We start from the raw sequence: 21332 nt of genomic DNA, 5'->3' as shown, positions 1-21332 counted from the left end.
CATGATAAGATAAGCCATTGATTAATAGACTAACTGATCTTGCCTATATTATGTGTGCATTCAGATTGCTTCTTTGACTATTTGTGCACACTTAGGATGACTTAACTACACTCAGGGCTTTGTTATTGACTAGCTGTTCAATTCTTGAACTTTGCGGTGATCGACCTCTACAACTGCCAAATTTGTTTCGCTGGTCTTCGCATTGCCACAGTGCAAGTGATCATAAATGGTATTGTTTCTAGGCAGAATAGGTTAGAAAAGGCGGGGCCACTTGTAATATCAGGGTCCCTGTGATCTACCCGCCTCCCCTCTACCGGCACCCACTGACTGGCTAAGATCTATGCAACCATGCCCGTGACAAGCCTGCTCAAAGTCTGCCTGTTACCGCCACAAGTTCTGCCCTCATGTTAGGCAGCAACAGGGGGTCAACAAGACCAACAATGGGAGCTGATGGAGGGGAAACCACTTGCACTAAAGAAGCCTCTTCTGATTCCCACAAACACCAGTGACCCCCTCACCTCTCAGTTGATGGAGGTGGAGCATTTTCAGATAAAGGTGCCCATGTAAGCCAAACCGTTGCCCCATCTACAACATGGTCGGCACCCATTCCCTTGCAGACAGGACCAAGTTACTCCCCAGATTCATCGATCAACCAGAAATCCTATTGCCTCCGCATGCTTCTGACTCAACTTATTGTGTCGAGGAACAGCTGCAGGGACCTTTGGTGGAGATTCTAACATATCTCTCAGCTCTTCATCACTGAAGTCAGCACAGGCTGGTCCATTTCCGACACTGTATGCTTATTAAAGGGGAGGAGGGGGAGAGAGGAAGGGGAGTGTTAGCATCCAAAAGTGACTGATTTCCCACCCAATCCAATTGTTCAAATGGAGTTCAAGCCAGATATATTTTGGCTTTATACTCTGGTCACAACTGTAGCCTTAGATGCAAATCAGTAATACACCCTTTATAAATTCCTGGTTATGTCGCACAAAGTAGCAACAGAAACAGGCTATGATTTGCTAGGGTGTTGTCTTTTGTACGATGGAGGTTGGTCAGAGCTCCTGCCTAAGGGCAGGCCATGATAAGATAAGCCATTGATTAATAGACTAACTGATCTTGCCTATATTGTGTGTGCATTCAGATTGCTTCTTTGACTATTTGTGCACACTTAGGATGACTTAACTACACTCAGGGCTTTGTTATTGACTAGCTGTTCAATTCTTGAACTTTGCGGTGATCGACCTCTACAACTGCCAAATTTGTTTCGCTGGTCTTCGCATTGCCACAGTGCAAGTGATCATAAATGGTATTGTTTCTAGGCAGAATAGGTTAGAAAAGGCGGGGCCACTTGTAATATCAGGGTCCCTGTGATCTACCATCTTAGATGCAACCCCTTGCAGAATTCTGTGTGGCCTCAATGACTTTCATGCTGATGTCCACATGAAAAGACAGCACCAAACACTAACCAAGAGGCAGCTGGACCACCCAGCTGCTGAGCACATTGCCCAGCATGACGTGCTCAACTTCAATACCAGCTTCACCACCTGTGCCACCTAGATTTGCCCTATGAACACATGCTTTTCTGAATTGTGTGAATTGGTACTGGGGCCTCTCTTTGTGATATATTGTTGGCTATCACTCTGATTTGATAAAAGCACCTCAGGTTGGATAAATATGCTGTTGGTTTTACTTGACTTTTGTCTCATCAAATGTAGTCTACAGACTCATTGCACAGCGGTGCAAAACAGTTTCTACCTGAAAAGATTACAAGGTTATAAGATTTTTGCAGATTGTTAAGTGTGATAAAATTAAAAGTATGTAGCTGGAGTTGTTTATAACAAATTAGTTAGGCAACAGCAAATATCTTTGAAGTTCAGTTGTTTATTCACTATAACAAGATCGTAGTAATGGCAGTGCAATGAATGCAAGCAGACGGCCAAATTTGTAAAGCATATTCAAAGTATTGCTCTCAGTTCCTGATTGATTGTTCAGACTGTTGGTGCCGTTCACACTAGTCCCATTGGTAGTCTCCTCGCAGAAGTGGGGATTGCCCCTCTACAAATTTGATGCAGTATACTCCTTGTTTCTTGTGCAATTGCCATTTGCTAGTTCCCAGACCATCCCATGTACCATGTCCTCTTTGCGAATGAGGGATGTCTCCCTCCTGACAACCACCCAGGGATGGGATTGCCAGTTGGAATGCGTCTCACCTCCCTTCGTTGGGATCTCCATCTCCACTCACTGGAATGTGCCCCATGTATTCCCTCCCCTTGTATATATACTGATGTTTCTGGGACAATAGATAAGTTGGGATATGCTTTCATGTCTCCTGCTGGATTAGAACATCATTTATTGTGGGATCATCTAGTGTGTTCACGGGAGAGCTCCTAGCCATTCATAGAGTTCTCCATTTTGTTGCTCAGGCCTCTCTCCACAGTGTTTTAATTTGTACCAGCTCAATAAGCAGCCTGTAAGCTATTGACTGATGCTACTCGCATCACCCTTTAGTCTCTGCTATCCATGACCTTCTCTGTGCCCTTGGTTGTGCCACCTGCTCAGTTGTCTTTCTCTGGGTCCCAAGTCATATGGGCATCTTGGGGAGTGAACCGGCTGACTGTATGGCTAGAGAAGCAGATGCTTAACACCCATTCCCTTTCATGATTCCAGCTGTGGATATGCGGATCTCTGTCAAATCTCTATTTGCCCAGGAGTGGGACAATATCTGGTGTGCTACAGCTCATAGTATTAAACTCCATACAATCAAGGAGTCTACTACAGTTTGGCACTCTTCATTCTGCTCCTTTCAGGAGGAGTCCACTGTTTTATGCCATATGTGCATTGGTTGTACCAGGCCCACCCATAGTTTCCTCATAATCAGATAACCCCACAATGTGGTTGCAGAGCCAGACTGACAGTATCCCACGTGTTGGTGGAATGTCCCTCCTTTTGACCCATTGTGCTAAGTATAGTCTTCCAGATTCCTTACTTTTAATATTAGGAGATGTTTCACAGATGCTTACTCTGTGAAAGTGGTTCTTATTTCCAAATATAAGGTTTTGCTTTCCTCCAGGTCTTCTCAGTCTGGGACCCCATGACCATGCCCCCATGGAATGGCCGCTCTCTCTCTCTCTCTCTCTCTCTCTCTCTCTCTCTTTTTTGTCTCATCGTTTATGCCTTTTACTGTAATTTGGCCTTCATGATTTTATAATTTGACTCCCCAGACTAGATCCGTCCATTTTTAGCGGACCCTCTTTCTTATGCGAGTAATTTCAGAATCACAGTACTGATGACCTTGCCCTTTGCTTAATTGAGAGGTTTTATATGAACAATCATTAATTGTTCAAACTATTTAATTGTATTAACACATTTCCTTATAAAATGTTACAGTTTGTCTAAGATCACAGAAAAATTGTAAGTCCTCACAGTTTCACTATGTGGTGGCTGCATGTTGCCAAAAAATGAGACACAGAAACAATACCAGAACTTGTGATATTGAGACCAAGCACCTCAGCACAAAGTTCCTTCAGTTGCAATTGACTTGCTAAGTACTTAAAGTTCCAACACTTGACACAGTGTTGGTGATTGCCACCCAAAACCCACAAACATGTCTTTGAGAGAAGAATGGCAGCTCCCATTAATCACAGAGAAGTGCATTCGTCACAGCACGACCATACATGGGGAGGTCCCAGACCTAGACTTGGTTGGAAATGGTAATAATGCCTACATAGTACTAAGGACAATAGTAAAGAGCAATGGAACTCTAAATTCCAAGTGGAATGTTTATTGTGGAAATGGTTTGTGTGCCAGTCGTGGAGGCATGTTTATAGTCTTAAACAGTACAATAATATGTAAATTGAAGGTATTGGAGGGGAGGGGAGGGGAGGGGGAAGGTTGCTTAACCACTGCACATTCCAGACAGTGTTCATCGCAAATGTGCGGACTATCTCGGCATGCTCCTCAACCAACTCACATTCCTACCTCACATTACCTACCTGCTCTCTCCATCCAAGTCCTCCATATTTAGATTCCCACTGGAGGTCGAACATTAATGTGCATCCACACTGAAGATTGTGGATTCAGTGCTCACTGAGACGAATCAGGTATATGAATGTGAGGTGTCTGGTCTTTTGGACATGTCTGAGAGAACAGACAACATGCATTTGTATAATACAATAATATCTAGTCAGGTTAGTACAGAATACAAATAAAGTATAATTTGGGTAAAGAAAAGTGTCTAAGGTGGGCCAAACATGGTAACTACATGCTTTTATGGTACTCCTGCCTCAGTAGTAGTAGTAGTAGTAGTAGTAGTAGTAGTAGTGGAATGTTTATAGAAAACTAGAAGGCTCCACATAAATTTCCCATTCATGTTGTTGTATTTGTATTATTGGGAGATTCCAACTTACCACCTGTAGAATGAAAGACTCATATGATTAGGGTGAGTAATAAGGACAAGAATAGTGTCACTGTTCAAACTGACTTATACACAAATTAGCTTAGAGTTGGAGCACAGACATTTGATGGTAATATCTTAAATCTCCTGATCACTAACAGACCCAAATTATTAGACACAGCCTACGATGGCTTTTATAACATCCCTGTCTATGGGGGTAAATAAGAATGTAAAGGAAGGGAAGATATTTCTTGTAAAAATGATAAGAAAAGATTTCATATTAGGCTTCTTGTACAGTCAACATGATGCATTCATCTTAGAGTTTGAATTTGTTGACTGTAAATTGACAAAGTTCAACAGTATTGTACATTATGTCACATACATATATGTGCTGAACAAAGTTGTGATTGATGGAAAAGACCCAATGTTGTTTGCCCCCAGGGGCTCAGCATTCATTTGCTGGGTACGGACTTGGCGACCCTGGGGTTCCTGAGCTGGGGACTGGTAAGCTCCGCCAGTCCCCTGCCACCGTAAGCTCTGGGCATGCTTCAACGACCACCGTGCGGCGCGGTGGTGGAATGTTGTGTGTCTCAGGGAGTGGGGATCTTGGCTTGGCTGCCTGGATCACGAGGATGGAATAAACCTCTATAAACAACCCCTCAATCTCAAGGTGTGCTGCGCGCCGATGAGATGCATGGCTGTTGAGGTGGAACAGTCGTTAGCGGGCAACCTTTGGGGAACCTGCTGCACCTCAGTTGTATAAGGCTTACCTAGGCACGCGAGGCTCTGTCTAGGTGGACTCTCAGTTCCCTAGCTGCTCGTGGGACCGAGATGGAACCCTCGAACTTTTCTTCTTCTCCTCCCAGTGGAAAGGGTGGGCCGCTGGTAGGTTCTAACACCCAATCTAACGAGAGGGCTTGTGTAGCCAGTCCTCCTGATTCAGGTAGTCGTAACAGAACGCATGCTGCTTCACCGAATGTGTTTCTTCTAATTAAAAGAAAAGATGGGAGTTTCGCAAAAGTTTCATCATTTTATATCCAGAAGGGCTTAGAAGGTATTGCTGGCACTCCAAAATCTGTAAAGCGCTGGCGAAATGGCACCTTGTTGGTTGAAACATCTAGCTTCCAGCAAGCGCACAACCTTCAGAAGGTGCAATTTCTTGGGGAGTTTGCGATAGAGACTGAATTTCACAACACCTTGAACTACAGCAAGGGTGTTGTGACTTGCAGAGATCTCGTTGACATTCCCCGAGACGAACTGAAGGCTGAATGGTCCCAGGAAGGAATTGTCGACGTGCAACACGTTATGAAACTGGTGGATGGTACTCTTGTAAAGACTGACTCGTTTATCCTTACATTTAACACCACCAAATTGCCAGAGCATGTGAAGGCCGGTTTCCTCCCTCTCAGTGTATGGCCTTATTACCCCAACCCCATGCGGTGTTTTAAATGCCAACACTTTGGACACACTACTCTCGGCTGTAGAGGGGAAGCCACTTGCGGGAATTGTGGTAAAGCCGCCCATGAGGGAGTTGGTTGCTCCTCTCCTCCCAAGTGTCAACTGCTCTAGGGTCACCCTGTGTGGAGTAGGGACTGCAGAGTTTTCCTTGAGGAACGGAAGATCCAGGAACTTAAAACTACAAAACGCCTCTCGTATGGTGAGGCGAAGAAAATTTACAAGTCCATGCAGCCGCCCACGTTCGCTGCTTCCTTTTCTTCCGTTCTCAAACAGCCAGTGTTAAAAACCGATGCCACTACACAAACGGAGGTTGCTACTGTCAGCACTAGCACCTGCATTTGTCAATGTACATGTGCTGCTGCCGTTCCTGTGAAGCCTGCCACTCCTCTGCTCTCCCCCTGGATACTGACCTGCAAGCAGTTGCAGTTGAAATTCATTAACCTCGGAGGTTTACTGTTTGCTCCCTTTATTTACCCCCTCTGGATGCAATGACCTTAGACACTCTCACAGATCTTATCGACCAACTCCCCCGCCCATTTCTCCTCCTGGGAGACTTCAATGCCCATAATGTCCTATGGGGCTCCACTTCTCTCTGCACTCGAGGTCGAATTTTGGAGAGCCTCCTAACATCTCAAGTGTTGTACATCCTCAACACAGGTACTCGGACTCATTTCTCTCCTGCTACAGGGTCATTCTCAGCCATTGACCTATCTTTCTGCTCTCCAACCCTCACCGACTCTGTTCACTGGGAGGTCATTGACGACCTTCATTCCAGCGATCACTTCCCTATCCGCATTCATCTCCTGGATGGTGTATTGCTGGAGCAGCGGCCACCATTGTGGATAATTGGTAGGGCTAACTGACCACTGTTCACTCGGTTGGCTGTCTTTGACCGCCACAATAGCATCCAAGAATGGGTGGATCACATCATGCTTGTGATCCATCATGCTGCTGACCTGTCCATACCACAGTCTTCTGGCACTCTTAAGCGGTGCCTTATGCCTTGGTGGACAGAAGAGTGCCGTTCCGCCATCCGGGACAGGCGTGCGGCTCTTCGCCGATTTAAATGCCGTCCAACAGTGGTCAATCTTACCGCCTTTCGAATCGCAAGAGCCAGGGCACGCCGTGTCATTAAAGAGAGCAAGAAAAGGTCATGGCAGGCGTTCCTGGACTCCATCAACCTTTCCACTTGTTCCACAAAAGTATGGGAAGCTATCCGGCGGATTTCTGGTAAACATAGCCGTTTACCAATAACTGCTGTCCTGAACCGGGGATGCCTCCAAACGACACCCAGAGCGATTGCTCAGATGCTCGCAGAGCATTTTGCACAAAGTACTGCCACTGCAAATCAGGATCCAGTGTTTCGTCACTACCGTGTGACTGTCGAAAGAGCGAACTTGGACTTTTGGTCGAACAGTTCTGAGGCGTACAACTCCCCTTTCTCCATGTGGGAACTTGAATCGGCTCTTAGTGAGACTTCTGACACTGCACCAGGTTACGACCGCATCCGGTACTCCATGCTTCGACATCTGCCAGCGGCGACAAAGGAAATCCTCCTCGAATGTTTTAATCTCATTTGGCAGACAGGAGTGTTCCCCACCTCGTGGCGGGAGGCAATCCTCATCCCTCTCCTCAAACCAGGAAAGGACCGCACATGTCTCAGTAGTTATCGTAGTATATCCTTGACAAGCTGTGTCAGAAAGACCTTGGAACGGGTGGTTAACCGGCGTCTGGTCTGGCTGTTAGAGACCAGACAACTCCTTAGCTGCTTTCAGTGTGGATTCCGAAAATTTCGGTCCACGGTCGACAACCTGACCCTCCTAGAGATGGCTATTCAGCAGGCTTTTCTCCGTCAGCTTCACTGTATTGGTGTCTTCTTTGATATCAGTAAGGCATATGATACTACTCGGAGATACTGTATTGTTGCACAACTGCATCAATGGGGCTTTCGTGGCCGCCTCCCGATTTTCATTCGGTCTTTCCTGTCTCAGCGGTTTTTTCGGACCCGCGTTGGTAACACACTGTCTGATCGCTTTGAGCAGGAGAACGGTGTCCCCCAGGGCAGCATTTTAAGCGTTACCCTCTTTGCCATAGCCATCAACAGTATAACATCTACAGTGAGGAGTCCAGTACAGTGTTCCTTATTTGTGGATGACATTGCTGTTTTCTGTTCCTCCTCCAGTGTTGCAACCGTGAGCCGTCAGTTGCAGCTAACAGTACGGCGGTTAGAGGAGTGGGCTGCAAAGACGGGTTTTCGGTTCTCTGCCGATAAGTGTGTTTGTGTTCATTTTAATCATTCTCATCGTCTTTTTACTTTGCCTGCCTTGCATATGGGGGATACTGTCCTACATTTTAGAGACATTGTGCGGTTTCTGGGCCTAATTTTAGACTCCAGGTTGTCATGGCTGCCACACCTACGTGACTTGAAAGCCAGAACCCTGAAGGCATTCAACATCCTCAAGTGCCTCAGCCACAGGTCTTGGGGAGTGGACAGGGCGCGTCTCCTTCAGTTTTACCGAGCTTTCGTGCGTTCACGGTTGGACTATGGGTGCACAGTATATGGGTCAGCGAGGCCTTATTATTTGCAGATCCTTGACGCTGTTCACCATGCTGGGATTCGACTGGCCACGGGTGCTTATCGGACCAGTCCCATACCCAGCCTCTGTGCTGAGGCTGGGGAACCGCCACTTACCATCCGGCAGCAGCTCCTGCTGGTGTGCCAGGATTGTAAGTTTCTTGCAGCTCCCAGCTCACCTGCTCACCATCTTGTTGCCCATCCACCTCTGGACCGCCTTTTTTCCCGCCGTCCCCGGGCTACGTTGCTGTTTGGGATCCGTGTGCAACGTGTACTAGAGTCCCTCGGTGTGGGGTCTGTACAACCCCAAATCCAGGGTATTAACCGCCTGCCACCCTGGTTACTGAAGAGGCCCAGAGTGATTTTAGATTTATTGCAGTACAAAAGAGATTGCACTCCTGCCACCGTTTTTAATGCAGCATTTTCTGCCATTTTATCTGAGCACCATGACTATGTAGCTGTTTTTACAGATGGGTCGAAACAAGGGGATTCTGTTGGTTGCTCAGTTGTTTTTCCAGATTGTGTCTTCAAGGTCCGCCTGCTTCAGACTTTCGCTGTCATTGATGCAGAATTGTCTGCGATCTTGCGGGCACTGGAGCACATGAGACATTCTTCCTCTCCTAAATTTCTTGTCTGTTCAGATTCACTCAGTGCCCTTCACTTATTGCAAGCCCTTCACTTATTGCAATGTTTGTATCCGGCAGACAAAACTGTCCAGACCATCCAGGATGCCCTCCTTCGACTACAGCGACTGGGGAAGGTTGTAGCTTTCTGCTGGGTTCCGGGGCATGTCGGCATTGCTGGGAATGAAAGGGCAGATCTCGCAGCCAAGGAGGCGTGTCTCGCCCCACACGTATCTGTGTGCTATCCCCTTGCACGCACTCACCTCGCTGTTGAGCTCACGGGTTATGCGTCGGTGGGAGGATGAGTGGCTGGAAGTGACTGACCATAAGCTCCGTATAGTCAAGCCCACAATGCGTGTGTGGTGTACTTCCTTTCAGCCCCATCAGCGGGACGAGGTTTTCCTCACTCGGCTTCAAATAGGCCACAGCCCTATGACGCATGGCTACCTGCTATGGCGGGAGCACCCTCCAATGTGTGGTGCTTGCGGCGTCCAGGTCACTGTGCACCACGTTTTATTGGATTGCGTTTCATTTTCTGACCAGCGGGCCGCAGCTGACTTGCCAGCAGACCTGCCATCTCTTTTAGGCAACATTCGGACGAATGTGGCTAAGGTTTTAAAGTTCTGTGCCATGTCAAATGTTTTTACAAAGATTTTAAGGAGAGGATTTTAATTTGCTCACTGTGTGACAAGCTAGACCATATTTTATGTAAGTGGCCAGCCAATAACAATTTCCTGTGACATTCTTGTTGCTGTGTTTCCCCTTTCCTTAGGTTTTACTTTCTTATGTAGAATTTTCCTTCTTTTCCTGCTTTCTTTGAGTGTGTGCTTTAGTTTCCTTAGGTCTGTCCACATTCGTTCCTTTTAATGTGTGTCAGGGCGCTGATGACCTTGATGTTGAGCGCCCATAAGCCCCAACACACCACCACCACACCACCCAATGTTGTCGAAGAACAGTGTTAATAAGTTGAACAATGGAGAGTCCAGGTGTGTGTGTGTGTGTGTGTGTGTGTGTGTGTGTGTGTGTGTGTGTGTGTGTGTGTGTGTGTGTCTCTTCTATTTCAGAAGAAGGCATTTTAACTGAAAGCTAAAATCTATAGGATATGTCTCTGAAAGCAAAGAAAGCTTCACTACAGTGCAAAAGCCTCAGAAACAGACAAAACTTAACAGGTCAATATTAGCGTAAGGAGAGCAATGTGTGAAACGCTCAGCAAATTTGAAAGTAAGATTCTATCTACTGGTCTGACGAAAAATCCTATGAAGTTTTTGGTGTATGTTTAATCAGACCATACATAGATCCAGACCATAAATGACCATAATGGCATTGCAACAGAGGATGACAGAGAAGAGCTAAAACATTAAATTCCTTTTCACAAAAATGTTTCACTCTGGAAAATTGAATCGTTGTTCCCCTTTGCAGTTGTTGCAGAAATGTCAAAATGACAGATATTTCAATAAGTGACCAGGGGATAGAAAATCAGCTAAAACTCTTAACTTGATGTAAGACCTATACAATTCTTCAGAGTATGCAAAAGAACTTGCTTCTCTTCTAGTACCGGTCTACTGTAGGTTGTTGAAAGAATAAAGTGTTACCATTGATTAGAATAACGAGCACGCCATTCCCATTTTCAGGAGGGATTTTGAACAGCCAGAAACTACTCTAGGACTATATACAGTGCACTCCAGATTATTTGTGTGTGGATTATCCAGTCTGTGGATTATTTGCACATCTAAAAACAAAATTGCAATATTTTTCTCTAGCAAGTAGCAATAAACAACCTGCCACGTGACAGTAAGTGCAATTTCTATTGTTTTAACAACCTGACACATGACAGCAGAGTACTGTTTCCATTATTGTCAGCCAGCCTTGTGAAAGACATGATAGACAGACAGACAGACAGACAGACAGACAAACAACAAACAAACGTGCTGTCATTAGAAAAAAAAAAATTAGAATTAATCAAAAGATGTGAGAGGGGTGAAACTGATTAAGGCATTGGAATGCAGACTGTTTGGGACACTACAAAGAATAAGCAGAAAATGCAGGATTTTGTCAGGAAACGTGATTCTAGTTCAGGAGCACACCCACGAAAAAGCATGAAGAGATCTACATTTAATGAATTAGATGCTGCCCTTTGCAATGGTTTAGCCAAAAACAAGCAGGTGGTGTCATTGTTTCAGGCGTGATGTATTCCGAAAAGGCTACTTTTTTTTCCTGAAGCTCTGAGGGCTACAGAAAGAATGTAATGGCTCATTTGCATAGCTAACCAGATTCAAACAGTGTCACGGGATTAACAAACTTACTGTGCAAGGAGAGCTGTTCAGGTGAGATGTTGCAGCAGATGATTCCTTGTGGGAAGAGTTTCAGAAATTTTTGGAAGAAGAGAATTTAATGCCAGACCAAATTTATAATGCAGACAGAAGTGGTCTATATTGGAAATGTCTGCCAAACACAATTCTTGCTTTAAGAGTGAAGTTTTTGCTCCTGAATGTTAATCATCTAAAGAACGCATTACAATTTTGTGCTTCTTGGAACCACAAGGTAAAACTACTAGTGTGTGTGTGTGTGGGGGGGGGGGGGGGGGGGTTGAAGCATTTTAGATTTTAGGATATTGCAGCTGAGGTTCTCCCTGTGTATTATTACAACCAAAAAAGAACATGGATAGGTAGTGAAATTTTCAAAAATTGGTTCCACACACACTTTGTACCACACGTTTGGCAATTTCTAGAAGAGAGAAGATTGCCACAGATGTCTGCTTTGCATGATAGCATCCCTTCACATCCCAGTGAGAGCGCTGTACCTGATGATGGTCTCATGTAAGTTTTTACCCCATAACTTGACGTCTGTTATACAACAACAGAACCAAGCCATAATTGCACTGGTAAAACAGTGCTACTGGGCTGTTCTATTGAGAATGCCAGTTGAGGATAATTTGGTGGTTTTCAGCAAGAAGTTGACAATTCTAGATGCCTTATGTGGGATTTTAGACACCTGGCAGCAAGTAAAGCCACATTTACTTGCTAGATCATTCGTCCAGATATAGCATAAAGTGATTTTCATGGTTTCAGTGATGAAGGAATGACAATTGCACAAATAATGAATCATGCGATGGGTTTAAATGGTTTTGAAGATGTCAGTGAAGTAAACTTAAATGAGTGGCTGGAGATCGACTCATGTGAACCCGGCTTCCAGTATATAAGTGAGCCAAAATTTTGACTGTTGCTTCACAACAAAACAAGGAAAAAGACAGTGAATGTGAAAGTCAGAATGAAGACAATGACCTTGTCAGTATTCCACGGCATTGCAAATTTTTGGATGTTTTAGATGATGTGGGCCAAAGGGAGTTAAAGTACAGTGAAATTATTGCTGTAAGAAAAATTTGAAATGCTGTGGGAGAAAAGTCAACTGCTCTCGGAAGCAGACCAACATCACAGATTTTTTAAGAAATAAACAGGCCTGCAGTACATATGCACAGAAGCTTAGATAAACTTTCAAATGAAAGTTTGGATTATTTGCACATAATCTCCCCCACATTACCCCAAATAATCAAGAGTATACTATAGTTGACTTCAGTCTGTTGTAGAATTTTAGAACACATTTAATATGTGCATATTATGACCATTCTGGAGACTTAAATCTCTTCTGTAGGAATCAACATAAACTTCAAACAATGATCATGTGAAATCCAGCTCACTGTGCTTATCGAAAAGACCTAGAAAGCAATAGATACTGGTACCAAGTTTGTTCCTGTAAGGCTTTCAGCACAGTTCTGTGCCATTGTGTAATAATAACAGAAAAAAATGAGCTTATGGAATATCAGGCAGGACCATCTTGGTGATTGGATTGGTGAATTCCTAGGAAATAAAACAGCAGACATTTGCAATGGAGAGGTCTTCATATTCCAAGGGAGTGCTCTAGGACCATTACAATTTACAATGTATATAAATGGTTTAATGGATGACGGATGATCCATGAGGTTGTTTGCAGATGCTGCTGCTGTTTGCAGGGAAGTCACAGTGTTACAAAATTGTAGTGCAATGCAGGAAGACTTGCACATGATCAACACCTAGAGCAGAGACTAGCAGTTGACTCTCAGAATAAACAAATGCAATGTATTGTGCATAAATAGTCAAAAATCTCTAGTGTTTTATGATTGCATGATTGCTGAACTCAATCTCAAGGCAGTCACATACACTAAATATCTGGGAGTTTGTATACATAGGAATTGAAAGTGCATGGATTATTGGAAGAATCCTTGGGAAAAGTAGTCCACCCTTGAAGTTATCTCATAAATTTTGTTTAGGAAGAGTGAATACAAGTGGAGATGCTCATCTAGCTCTAGTGGCAGGTGCTAGAAGAAAGGTGTTCTGTATTACAGTGTGATTTACTGTAAATATTCTGAGTGTACATTCATGGAAGAATCAGCCAATCTGTTGCTTCCTCTTATATACATCTCATGAAAAGAACTGATGGTAAAGCTGTAAAAATAGAATTTTGCCCATGTTTTGTGCATTGTTTCTATTAAATTTCCTACTTTATTGTTAACATCTTTGTTGTATTTTTTGATGAAAGTTTGTTGTAATCGGAAACCAGTAGCCCTCTAATGATTTTGTGCTCTTTTGTTTTGCAGCTCTTCGAGGAGTCTTTTATTGGACAATATTCTGTTCTGTCTTGATCACTTTTTGTAATTGTAGAAACTTTTCAATTTTACACATTTTGGCTTTTAACCATCTTCAGAATCAACCAGATAAAAAAGACACAAATGAAAAGTTATCTTACAGAGCACAAGATGTAACATACATAAATATATAATAGTGAAACTTGTTGTGTTAAGAGGATATAGGCACACAGTATCTCATTATTTCCAGTGTACAAGAGGGGGCTCTGTTTAGTGACAAAGGTCAGCTTTAGTAAAACAAGCTGTGGCAGTTAGGTGGCATTTGTGAAGACCTGTATTTGAATATACACTATGTGATAAAAAGTATCTGGATACCGCCAAAAACATATGTTTTTCATATTACGTGCGTTGTGCTGCCATGTACTGCCAGGTACTCCATATCAGCAACCTCAGTAGTCATTAGACATCATGAGAGAGGAGAATGGAGTGCTCCGCAGAACTCACGGACTTTGAACATGGTCAGGTGATTGGGTATCACTTGTGTCATATGTCTGTATGTGAGATTTCCACACTCTTAAACATCCCTAGGTCTGCAGTTTCCAATTTGATAGTGAAGTGGAAACATGAAGGGACACATACAGCACAAAAGCATACAGACCGACCTCATATGTTGACTGACAGAGACCGCCGACAGTTACTGAGGATCGTAATGTGTAATAGGCAGACATCTACCCAGGCCATCACACAGGAATTCCAAACTGCATCAGGATCCACTGCAAGCACTATGAGAGTTAGGTGGGAGGTGAGACACCTTTCATTTCATGGCTGAGCAGCTGCTCATAAACCACACATCATGCCGTTAAGTGCCAAACAGCACCTCGCTTGGTTGTATGGAGTGGAAACATTGGATGAGTGAACAGTGGAAAAACATTGCGTGGAGTGGTGAATCATAGTGTGAATGTCATCTGCCAGCGTGTGTAGTGTCGGCAGTAAAATTCGGAGGCAGTGGTTTTATGATGCTTTTTCATGGAGGAGGCTTGCACCCCTTGTTTTGCGTGACATTATCACAGCACAGGCCTACATTGATGTTTTAAGCACCTTCTTGCTTCCCACTGTTGAAGAGCAATTCAGGGATGGCGACTGCATCTTTCAGCATGATTGAGCCCCTGTTCATAATGCACAGCCTGTGGCAGAGTGGTTACACAACAACAACATCCCTGTAATGGACTGGCCTCCACAGAGTCCTGATCTGAATCCTAAAGAATGCCTTTGGGATGTTTTGGACCGCCGACTTCGTGGCGGGCCTCACTGACTGACATCGATACCTCTCCTCAATGCAGCACTCCATGAAGAATGGGCTGCCATTCCCCAAGAAACTTTCTAGCACCTGATTGAATGTATGCCTGTGAGACTGTGATCAAGGATGGAACAACACCATATTGAATTCCAGCATTACCAATGAAGGGCTCAACAAACTTCAGTCAGTTTCAGCCGGTGTCTGATAATTTGGATCACATAATATAGCTTCAGGTAGTTTTAGTATTAAGTGTACATTTTTTGTAAAATAAATGAAATTTACAAATGTAATAAAATGTACTATGGACTAATGTAAAAGTACTAGTATTAGGTACACATTTATTTTCTATGAAATCTATAGAATCAGTAAATGTGATAAAAAGTACTACTGCTCATTTGTATCTCTTTGTCTGACAGATTCTGATGATGCTTCAAGTAGAAATGTGTAAAACTGTAAAGTTTGCACAATAAAAGGAGTTGTCAAGTCAGAGTATTACATTGTCCAGTGAATTTATGACTGTAGACTCTTTTAAAGATTTTATGCTCTTCATTTATTAGAGTTTCTTAGTACCACTGTTCCTCCTCTTTTTTTCTCCTCGGAGGAACAAGCCGAGTAAAAAAAATGGAGGAACAGCAAATAGAAAAAGACCTTACGTGGGGAGAAGTAGAAGAGGCATTTGGCAAGATGAAGGGAGGAAAGTCACCTGATCTGGATGAGCTGAGTGTAGAGATGGTGAGAGCAGCAGGAGAGGTGGGGACACAATGGCTATATCGAGCAATGAATATTGTGTGGAGACAGATGATGATCCTAGAAGACTGGAAGAAGGGAATAATTGTCCTGATCTTCAAGAAAGGAATTAGAAAAGAGTGCAAGAACTATTGGGGGGATAACATTGATGAGTTATTGTGAAAAGATTTTTGAGAAAATTTTCGAAGCAAGAATTCAGGCATAATTAGAAGGAAGAATGAGAGAATAGCAACATGGCTTCAGAACAGGAAGGTCCATGGTGGATCTAATTTTTGCTGTAAAACAACTACAGTAACTGAACTATGAATATGGAATAGATCTACCAATGACCTTCCTGGACATTGAAAAAGCATGTGATAGTGTACATAGAAGCAAAGTGTGGAAAGCCCTGGGAAACAGAGGTTTAGCAAGAAAGATTATTTGGAGGATAAGGGAAATGTACCATGGAAGTGTGAGCTGTGTGAAAGTGGGAGGAGAGAGATCAACTTGGAATGAACAGAAGAATGGCTTGAGGCAGGGAAGTGCACTTTCACCATTACTCTTCATTGTAGTGATGGATAATGTAATGAGTACAGTAGCACAAGTAATTGGTGAAAGGAAGACGAAAGCTATGGTGGTTTGCAGATGATCTGATGATTTGGGGGAATAAGGAGGAGGAAGCACAAGAGCAGCTGGACACAAGAGAACGAATAAAACAATAATATGGGATGAAATTTAGAGTAAGGAAGAGTGAGATGGTTATCACAACAAGAAAAAAGGAGAGGAACAACTGGAGGAACAATTGAGGAGAGTGGAGAGTTTAAAATACCTAGAAAGTCTGATACAGGAAGATGGAAAAAAGACAGAGAAATAAACGAGTGGGGGAGAAAAGTGGAAGCATTTCAAAAGTGTGTCAGAAGCCTGATGTGGAGCAAGGGTATACCCCAAATCAGTAAAAAGGTTATATACAGGTCATAATATGTCCCAATCCTGACATGTGCATCAGAAACCTGGGTTATGAAAGGAAGAGAGAAAAGCAAAGTACAAGCTAGTGAGATGAAATTCTTGAGAAACAGTATTGGAGTGACAGAGATCGACAGATTAAGAAATGAGAGGATCAGAGAGTTAATGAAGGTGGAACCATTACAGGAGGAGATAGAGAAATCAAGGCTGAGATGGTATAGACACGTTAAGAGAATAGAGGAGAAGATCAAGAGACAGGTAGCTGAAAGGAGTAGAAGAATACATCCAGAAGAAAGGAGAAGACTGGACCAAGGTGAAGACGGAGAGATGCTGGCAAGACAGAATACGATGGAGAGGCATATGTTCCATACAGACCTGGCCAGAGGCTGGAAACTGTCGATGATGATGATGATGATGATGATGATGATGATGATGATGATGCAGAATATTGGCTGACTACAGAAATACGGGCTTCAGAACTGTTGTTTAGTGCATGAATTATCCTGATGAACTTAGGAACCCATTTTTGTTATGCTTGGGTTGTGATGTCTGATTGGTTGTCTCAAGTCCATGTATTCCTCTATGCAATGCTTCTTAGTCTAAACTTTATTTTTTTTATGATCTCCCCTAATTTCTTTTATTTTGATGTCCCCATATTTTGAATGGGTTTTTGTCAGACACCGTTGATGTTGATCATTAGCTCTGTTTGCTCAAAGGATACCTGTTAGGCAGTTTGGCAATTTCCTGTAGCAGGTTGGTTTAGATCCTAGCATTTTCTTCTTCATTTCACTGAATGTCAGTGTCATTGGCAAAAGGTAGACAGTTCACCACAATCCCTTTTAAGTTTGAGTAGCAACAGAGATGTCACCTACATGCACTTCTGTTCCTATTGAAAATAGTGTAACATACTAAGAGTGTAACTTGGATTTTGTGTCTTGCCAAATTGGCTGTGATTGTGGCCAGAAATTACGTTCAACAGAAAGTGCTTGTAGTTGTCTAACAAGGCATCAGGGTCTATCAATAACAACATGCATTCCTTCTTAAAGTTTACAAAGATTAGCAGTTAGTGTTTGCACCTATTATGGATATCTTTGACTTGTGAGTGACTTTTCTTGAAGTTCCCTTGATATTTATAGATGGATCAGGGGTATTTTCCAATCTGCATTCCAAATTCTGTTTGCTTTTGGAGCATTTCAGTTGGTATATTTCCAGACTTCCAAAACTGCTGAGTTTTCTCCTGGTGTCATCTTGTTTTTAAATTTGGCACTGTTTCATTTGATTTCATATTTGTTGGATAGTGTGGATACTGGAATATGAGTATGGGTTCCTTTGTTTCACTGGGACTTGAGGGGTTTTTGTAGTTCAATAGATTTCTTTGTTTCAGTCACCAGAGAACCATCTTTTTTTTTGAAATCACATAGCTGGATGTTGCAACTCATGAGTTTCCTTTTGAATATGCTGTAGTATTCTCTGGTTTCATTTCTTTCAAAACTTTGTTCTGTCTTATCAGTAAGGGATATTGTAGGTTTCCCAACTACTTTCTGATTTAGTGAAGCAATACTGTTTTCAGTTACAAATTTTCTCTTTGATGACAAACCTGCCGGCATCATCCCATCAGGAGTGTGCTTTGTTTCTGCAAGTTCGTTGGCTGCCTCAGTCACTCTTTTTCATGTTTGTCACAGTTTCTTGGCATGACCTTTTTCCTGGAACTCTTTGAGCAGTCTCTTGCTTTAGCTTGGTTCCCATGTGGATAACGTTTGATGATTTTCCTGAACTTTTTCCTCAATGTTGCACGTTTGGGAATTATGGCCAGCTTTTGAATCAGTATGTCCCAAAAGTTATCCATCCCCTGTAATCTGATACGTATTTATCATTTGTAGGTCTGGTTGTTAACGCTTTGCCATCCATACATCTCAAACAAACTTATTCGCTTGGTGCTGGCACCACTAATTTTGATTACTTGGCATGTCGCTGGCCGTTATTGACATTATCAGGATATTATAAATAGTTAGATTTTACTAATCTCATTGTTAGTCCTCATAAGTTCTCAACCCTGTTCCCCTACTTTCATGAAATTTTGGAGATATGCATACATAAATAAATACAAAATATGTTTGTCTCATATATTTGTTTATTTGCATTGTCTTTGGTACTTAGTATTTTACTTTCATATTGTATGCAACAAAACAGTCTCCAAGAAGTAACACAGCTCCACAAGACGTGCATATTAAGTTTGTTGTTTTTTTGTTTTTGGAACATACATGGCAGTTTCTCTGTTTTCTTTTATTTGTTTTGGAAATACGTTGGCCTATTAGTTGGTGTTGCTTTATGTGATAGGAAAGTCTGTCAACCGGATCATGCTGAGATGTACGTGATGTAGTGGCAACCTCCAAATTTTGCTCCGCGCATTCATCGTAAATAATCCCATCATCTCTTTCGTCTGCCATGGTGAAAGGGCACAAGTACTTATAAAAACAAAAAAACTTGTTGACTTGTGTAACTTACTTTTACCTAAGCAAAACACCAACAGAATGCAAAAGATACTGAAGTGCTGTCGCCGGCCACTGTACGTACTATGCTGACGGCACCACTGTGGTGTCACCGGCTGTTGATCACTATTTCGCAAATGACACCACTGTGGTGTCACCGGATGGCAGAGTATTAATAATGATAATCTGTATTTCACTGGTTTTAAATTTCCAAGTGATCTGAGGAGTGTGGTTTTCATGGCACACATTTTCATAGTATCCTTTTCTGAACTATGCTTTTGAAGGACCAGTACCCTTCAGACTTCAAAGTGTTTATCCTCTTCTGGACATAGTGTTGTTTGTTTGATTACAGATGTCTGAATTTCATGCAGGGCTTGGATCATAGTTTCAGTTTGCCATTTTGTATAAGGGAGTTTGTGTTGAATATTACTTAAATGATTTTGTATTTGCACACTAGATTGTGCCAAAGAGAAATTGTTTGCAACACAACTCACCAATTTTATGAGCTTCTAGTTTACAACAGCTCTTTTTCTAGTGACTTAAGAGATGTGTGTGTGGCAGAACAGTGAATTATGATCAGGAGTAGTGGTATGCAACATCTGTCACCAGTTAAATGTTTGGAAACATTCATCTCTGTGTAAACGAAAGCAGCAATTTTTTGCCACTGCTTCTCTACCAGCATAAACCACAACAACAGTGAAATGAGTTAATGTTCACTTTTGTAATGGTTTGCCAAAGTATCTTAGTTTAATTGCATTTTTGGAACCTGCAGCCCTGAAAGTGTATTTGTTAAAGTTGTAAATACTTACATTTTGTGCACTGATTAGCCCATTGTTGTTCACTCATTGCCAAGCCTCGTATTTAGACAGTTCACAATCGTTGGTTCTGCCCATGAGAGTATTCCAAGTAACAGTAACCAGATGTTGAAAGCCCTCAAAGAAGACACAACTGATTATAGATTGTGGAGTGCTTGGTGTAAAATTCACATAGAGTGCTCAAGTAGGATACTTTGCAAAAATATTGTTTGGCTTCAAATAGGAAACTTCACTCAAGTGGTGAAAACTTGCTTTCACGAAAAATTCTTTGCACATATTACTGTCTCACATGTACAAATCATGTAAGGACCACATTGACATATTGGAAAATTAGGAAAAACAAAAATATCGTTAGTGTGTCTGTGCAACATCTACCAGCTGAATTGAAAAGGGCACAAGTGATTACATATCTGTTGTTTGGAGGCAAAGGAATTTCTCTGTGTATCATGAGTATTGGTGCTTTTTTTTTTATCTAGGAAGTCTGGTTTTACTTGGTTACAACACTTGTGTATGTGTTATATTTCAGAACTTAGATGCAGTGATATGTTTGTCACTGCATAGCTACTCATGGTGCAGTGTTTAATTTGTTGGTATTATCTTCATGAATTTATTCTTGTTTATTTTATGCACTTTTGGGTATCATTTCATGATACATTGATTTCTTTCAACAGTTCATGTTACTTGTGTTTACAGGTAAATGTCACTGTGGCTGGGGTGGCAGGAAACAGCCCTGTGAAATGCAGTCGTGATGTTGTAGTGTGCCCAGATTCAAGTTTGGTAGACGCTGTTAAGAAAGGACCATATGATGTAGTGGTGCTTCCTGGTGGCCTCGGAGGGTCAAAGAATCTTGCAGCAGTATGTATTAATTCCAAATACAGTAGTTTAGAAGATTATCAGCTTATATGATTTAATCCTGCAATAAACACCATTATATAAGAAATAATAGCTGTTTTGATTAACTGTAACAGCGTTACTTCTATATTTTATATTATGTGCTCTTTATATGTTGAAAAACAATATTGCTATATCAACAGAATAAATATTGATGAACCTGCCTTTAAAAATATCATCTGCGGATAGTAAATATACTGCCCAAGTTAGAGCTGTATGTTTAAGTCTTGATTTATTATTAGATATTCTGGACATCAACAAGCCAGTAGCTTGCCTGTCTCCTTTAAAGCAAAAATTAAAAGGAAAACTATGCACTTTCACACTTGGCGATAACCACTTTGCCAACAATGGTAACGACACGTAAGTGGCACAATAAAAGGTGTCCGATGGGCCCTTCTCCCCCCCCCCCCCCCCAATGTCCCCCCCCCCTCTATGCCCCTCTCAACATAGCACAGAGGGTACAATGCGCAATGAGACAAACATA

The 21332-nt window shown here is 42.4% G+C and overlaps 1 protein-coding gene across 1 annotated transcript in view; it reads left to right on the top strand.

Moving 5' to 3' along the window:
• Positions 1-21332, top strand: part of LOC126271111 (Parkinson disease protein 7 homolog) — a 75471-nt gene that overhangs the window by 34275 nt on the left and 19864 nt on the right. The window contains exon 2 of the mRNA XM_049974126.1: positions 20651-20812. Coding sequence (XP_049830083.1) covers positions 20651-20812 — 162 coding nt within the window. The remainder of the gene's footprint in view (positions 1-20650; positions 20813-21332) is intronic.

This window comes from Schistocerca gregaria, chromosome 1, assembly GCF_023897955.1.
Source record: "Schistocerca gregaria isolate iqSchGreg1 chromosome 1, iqSchGreg1.2, whole genome shotgun sequence".
Lineage (NCBI taxonomy): Eukaryota > Metazoa > Arthropoda > Insecta > Orthoptera > Acrididae > Schistocerca > Schistocerca gregaria.
This window is presented reverse-complemented; position numbering and strand designations above follow the sequence as displayed.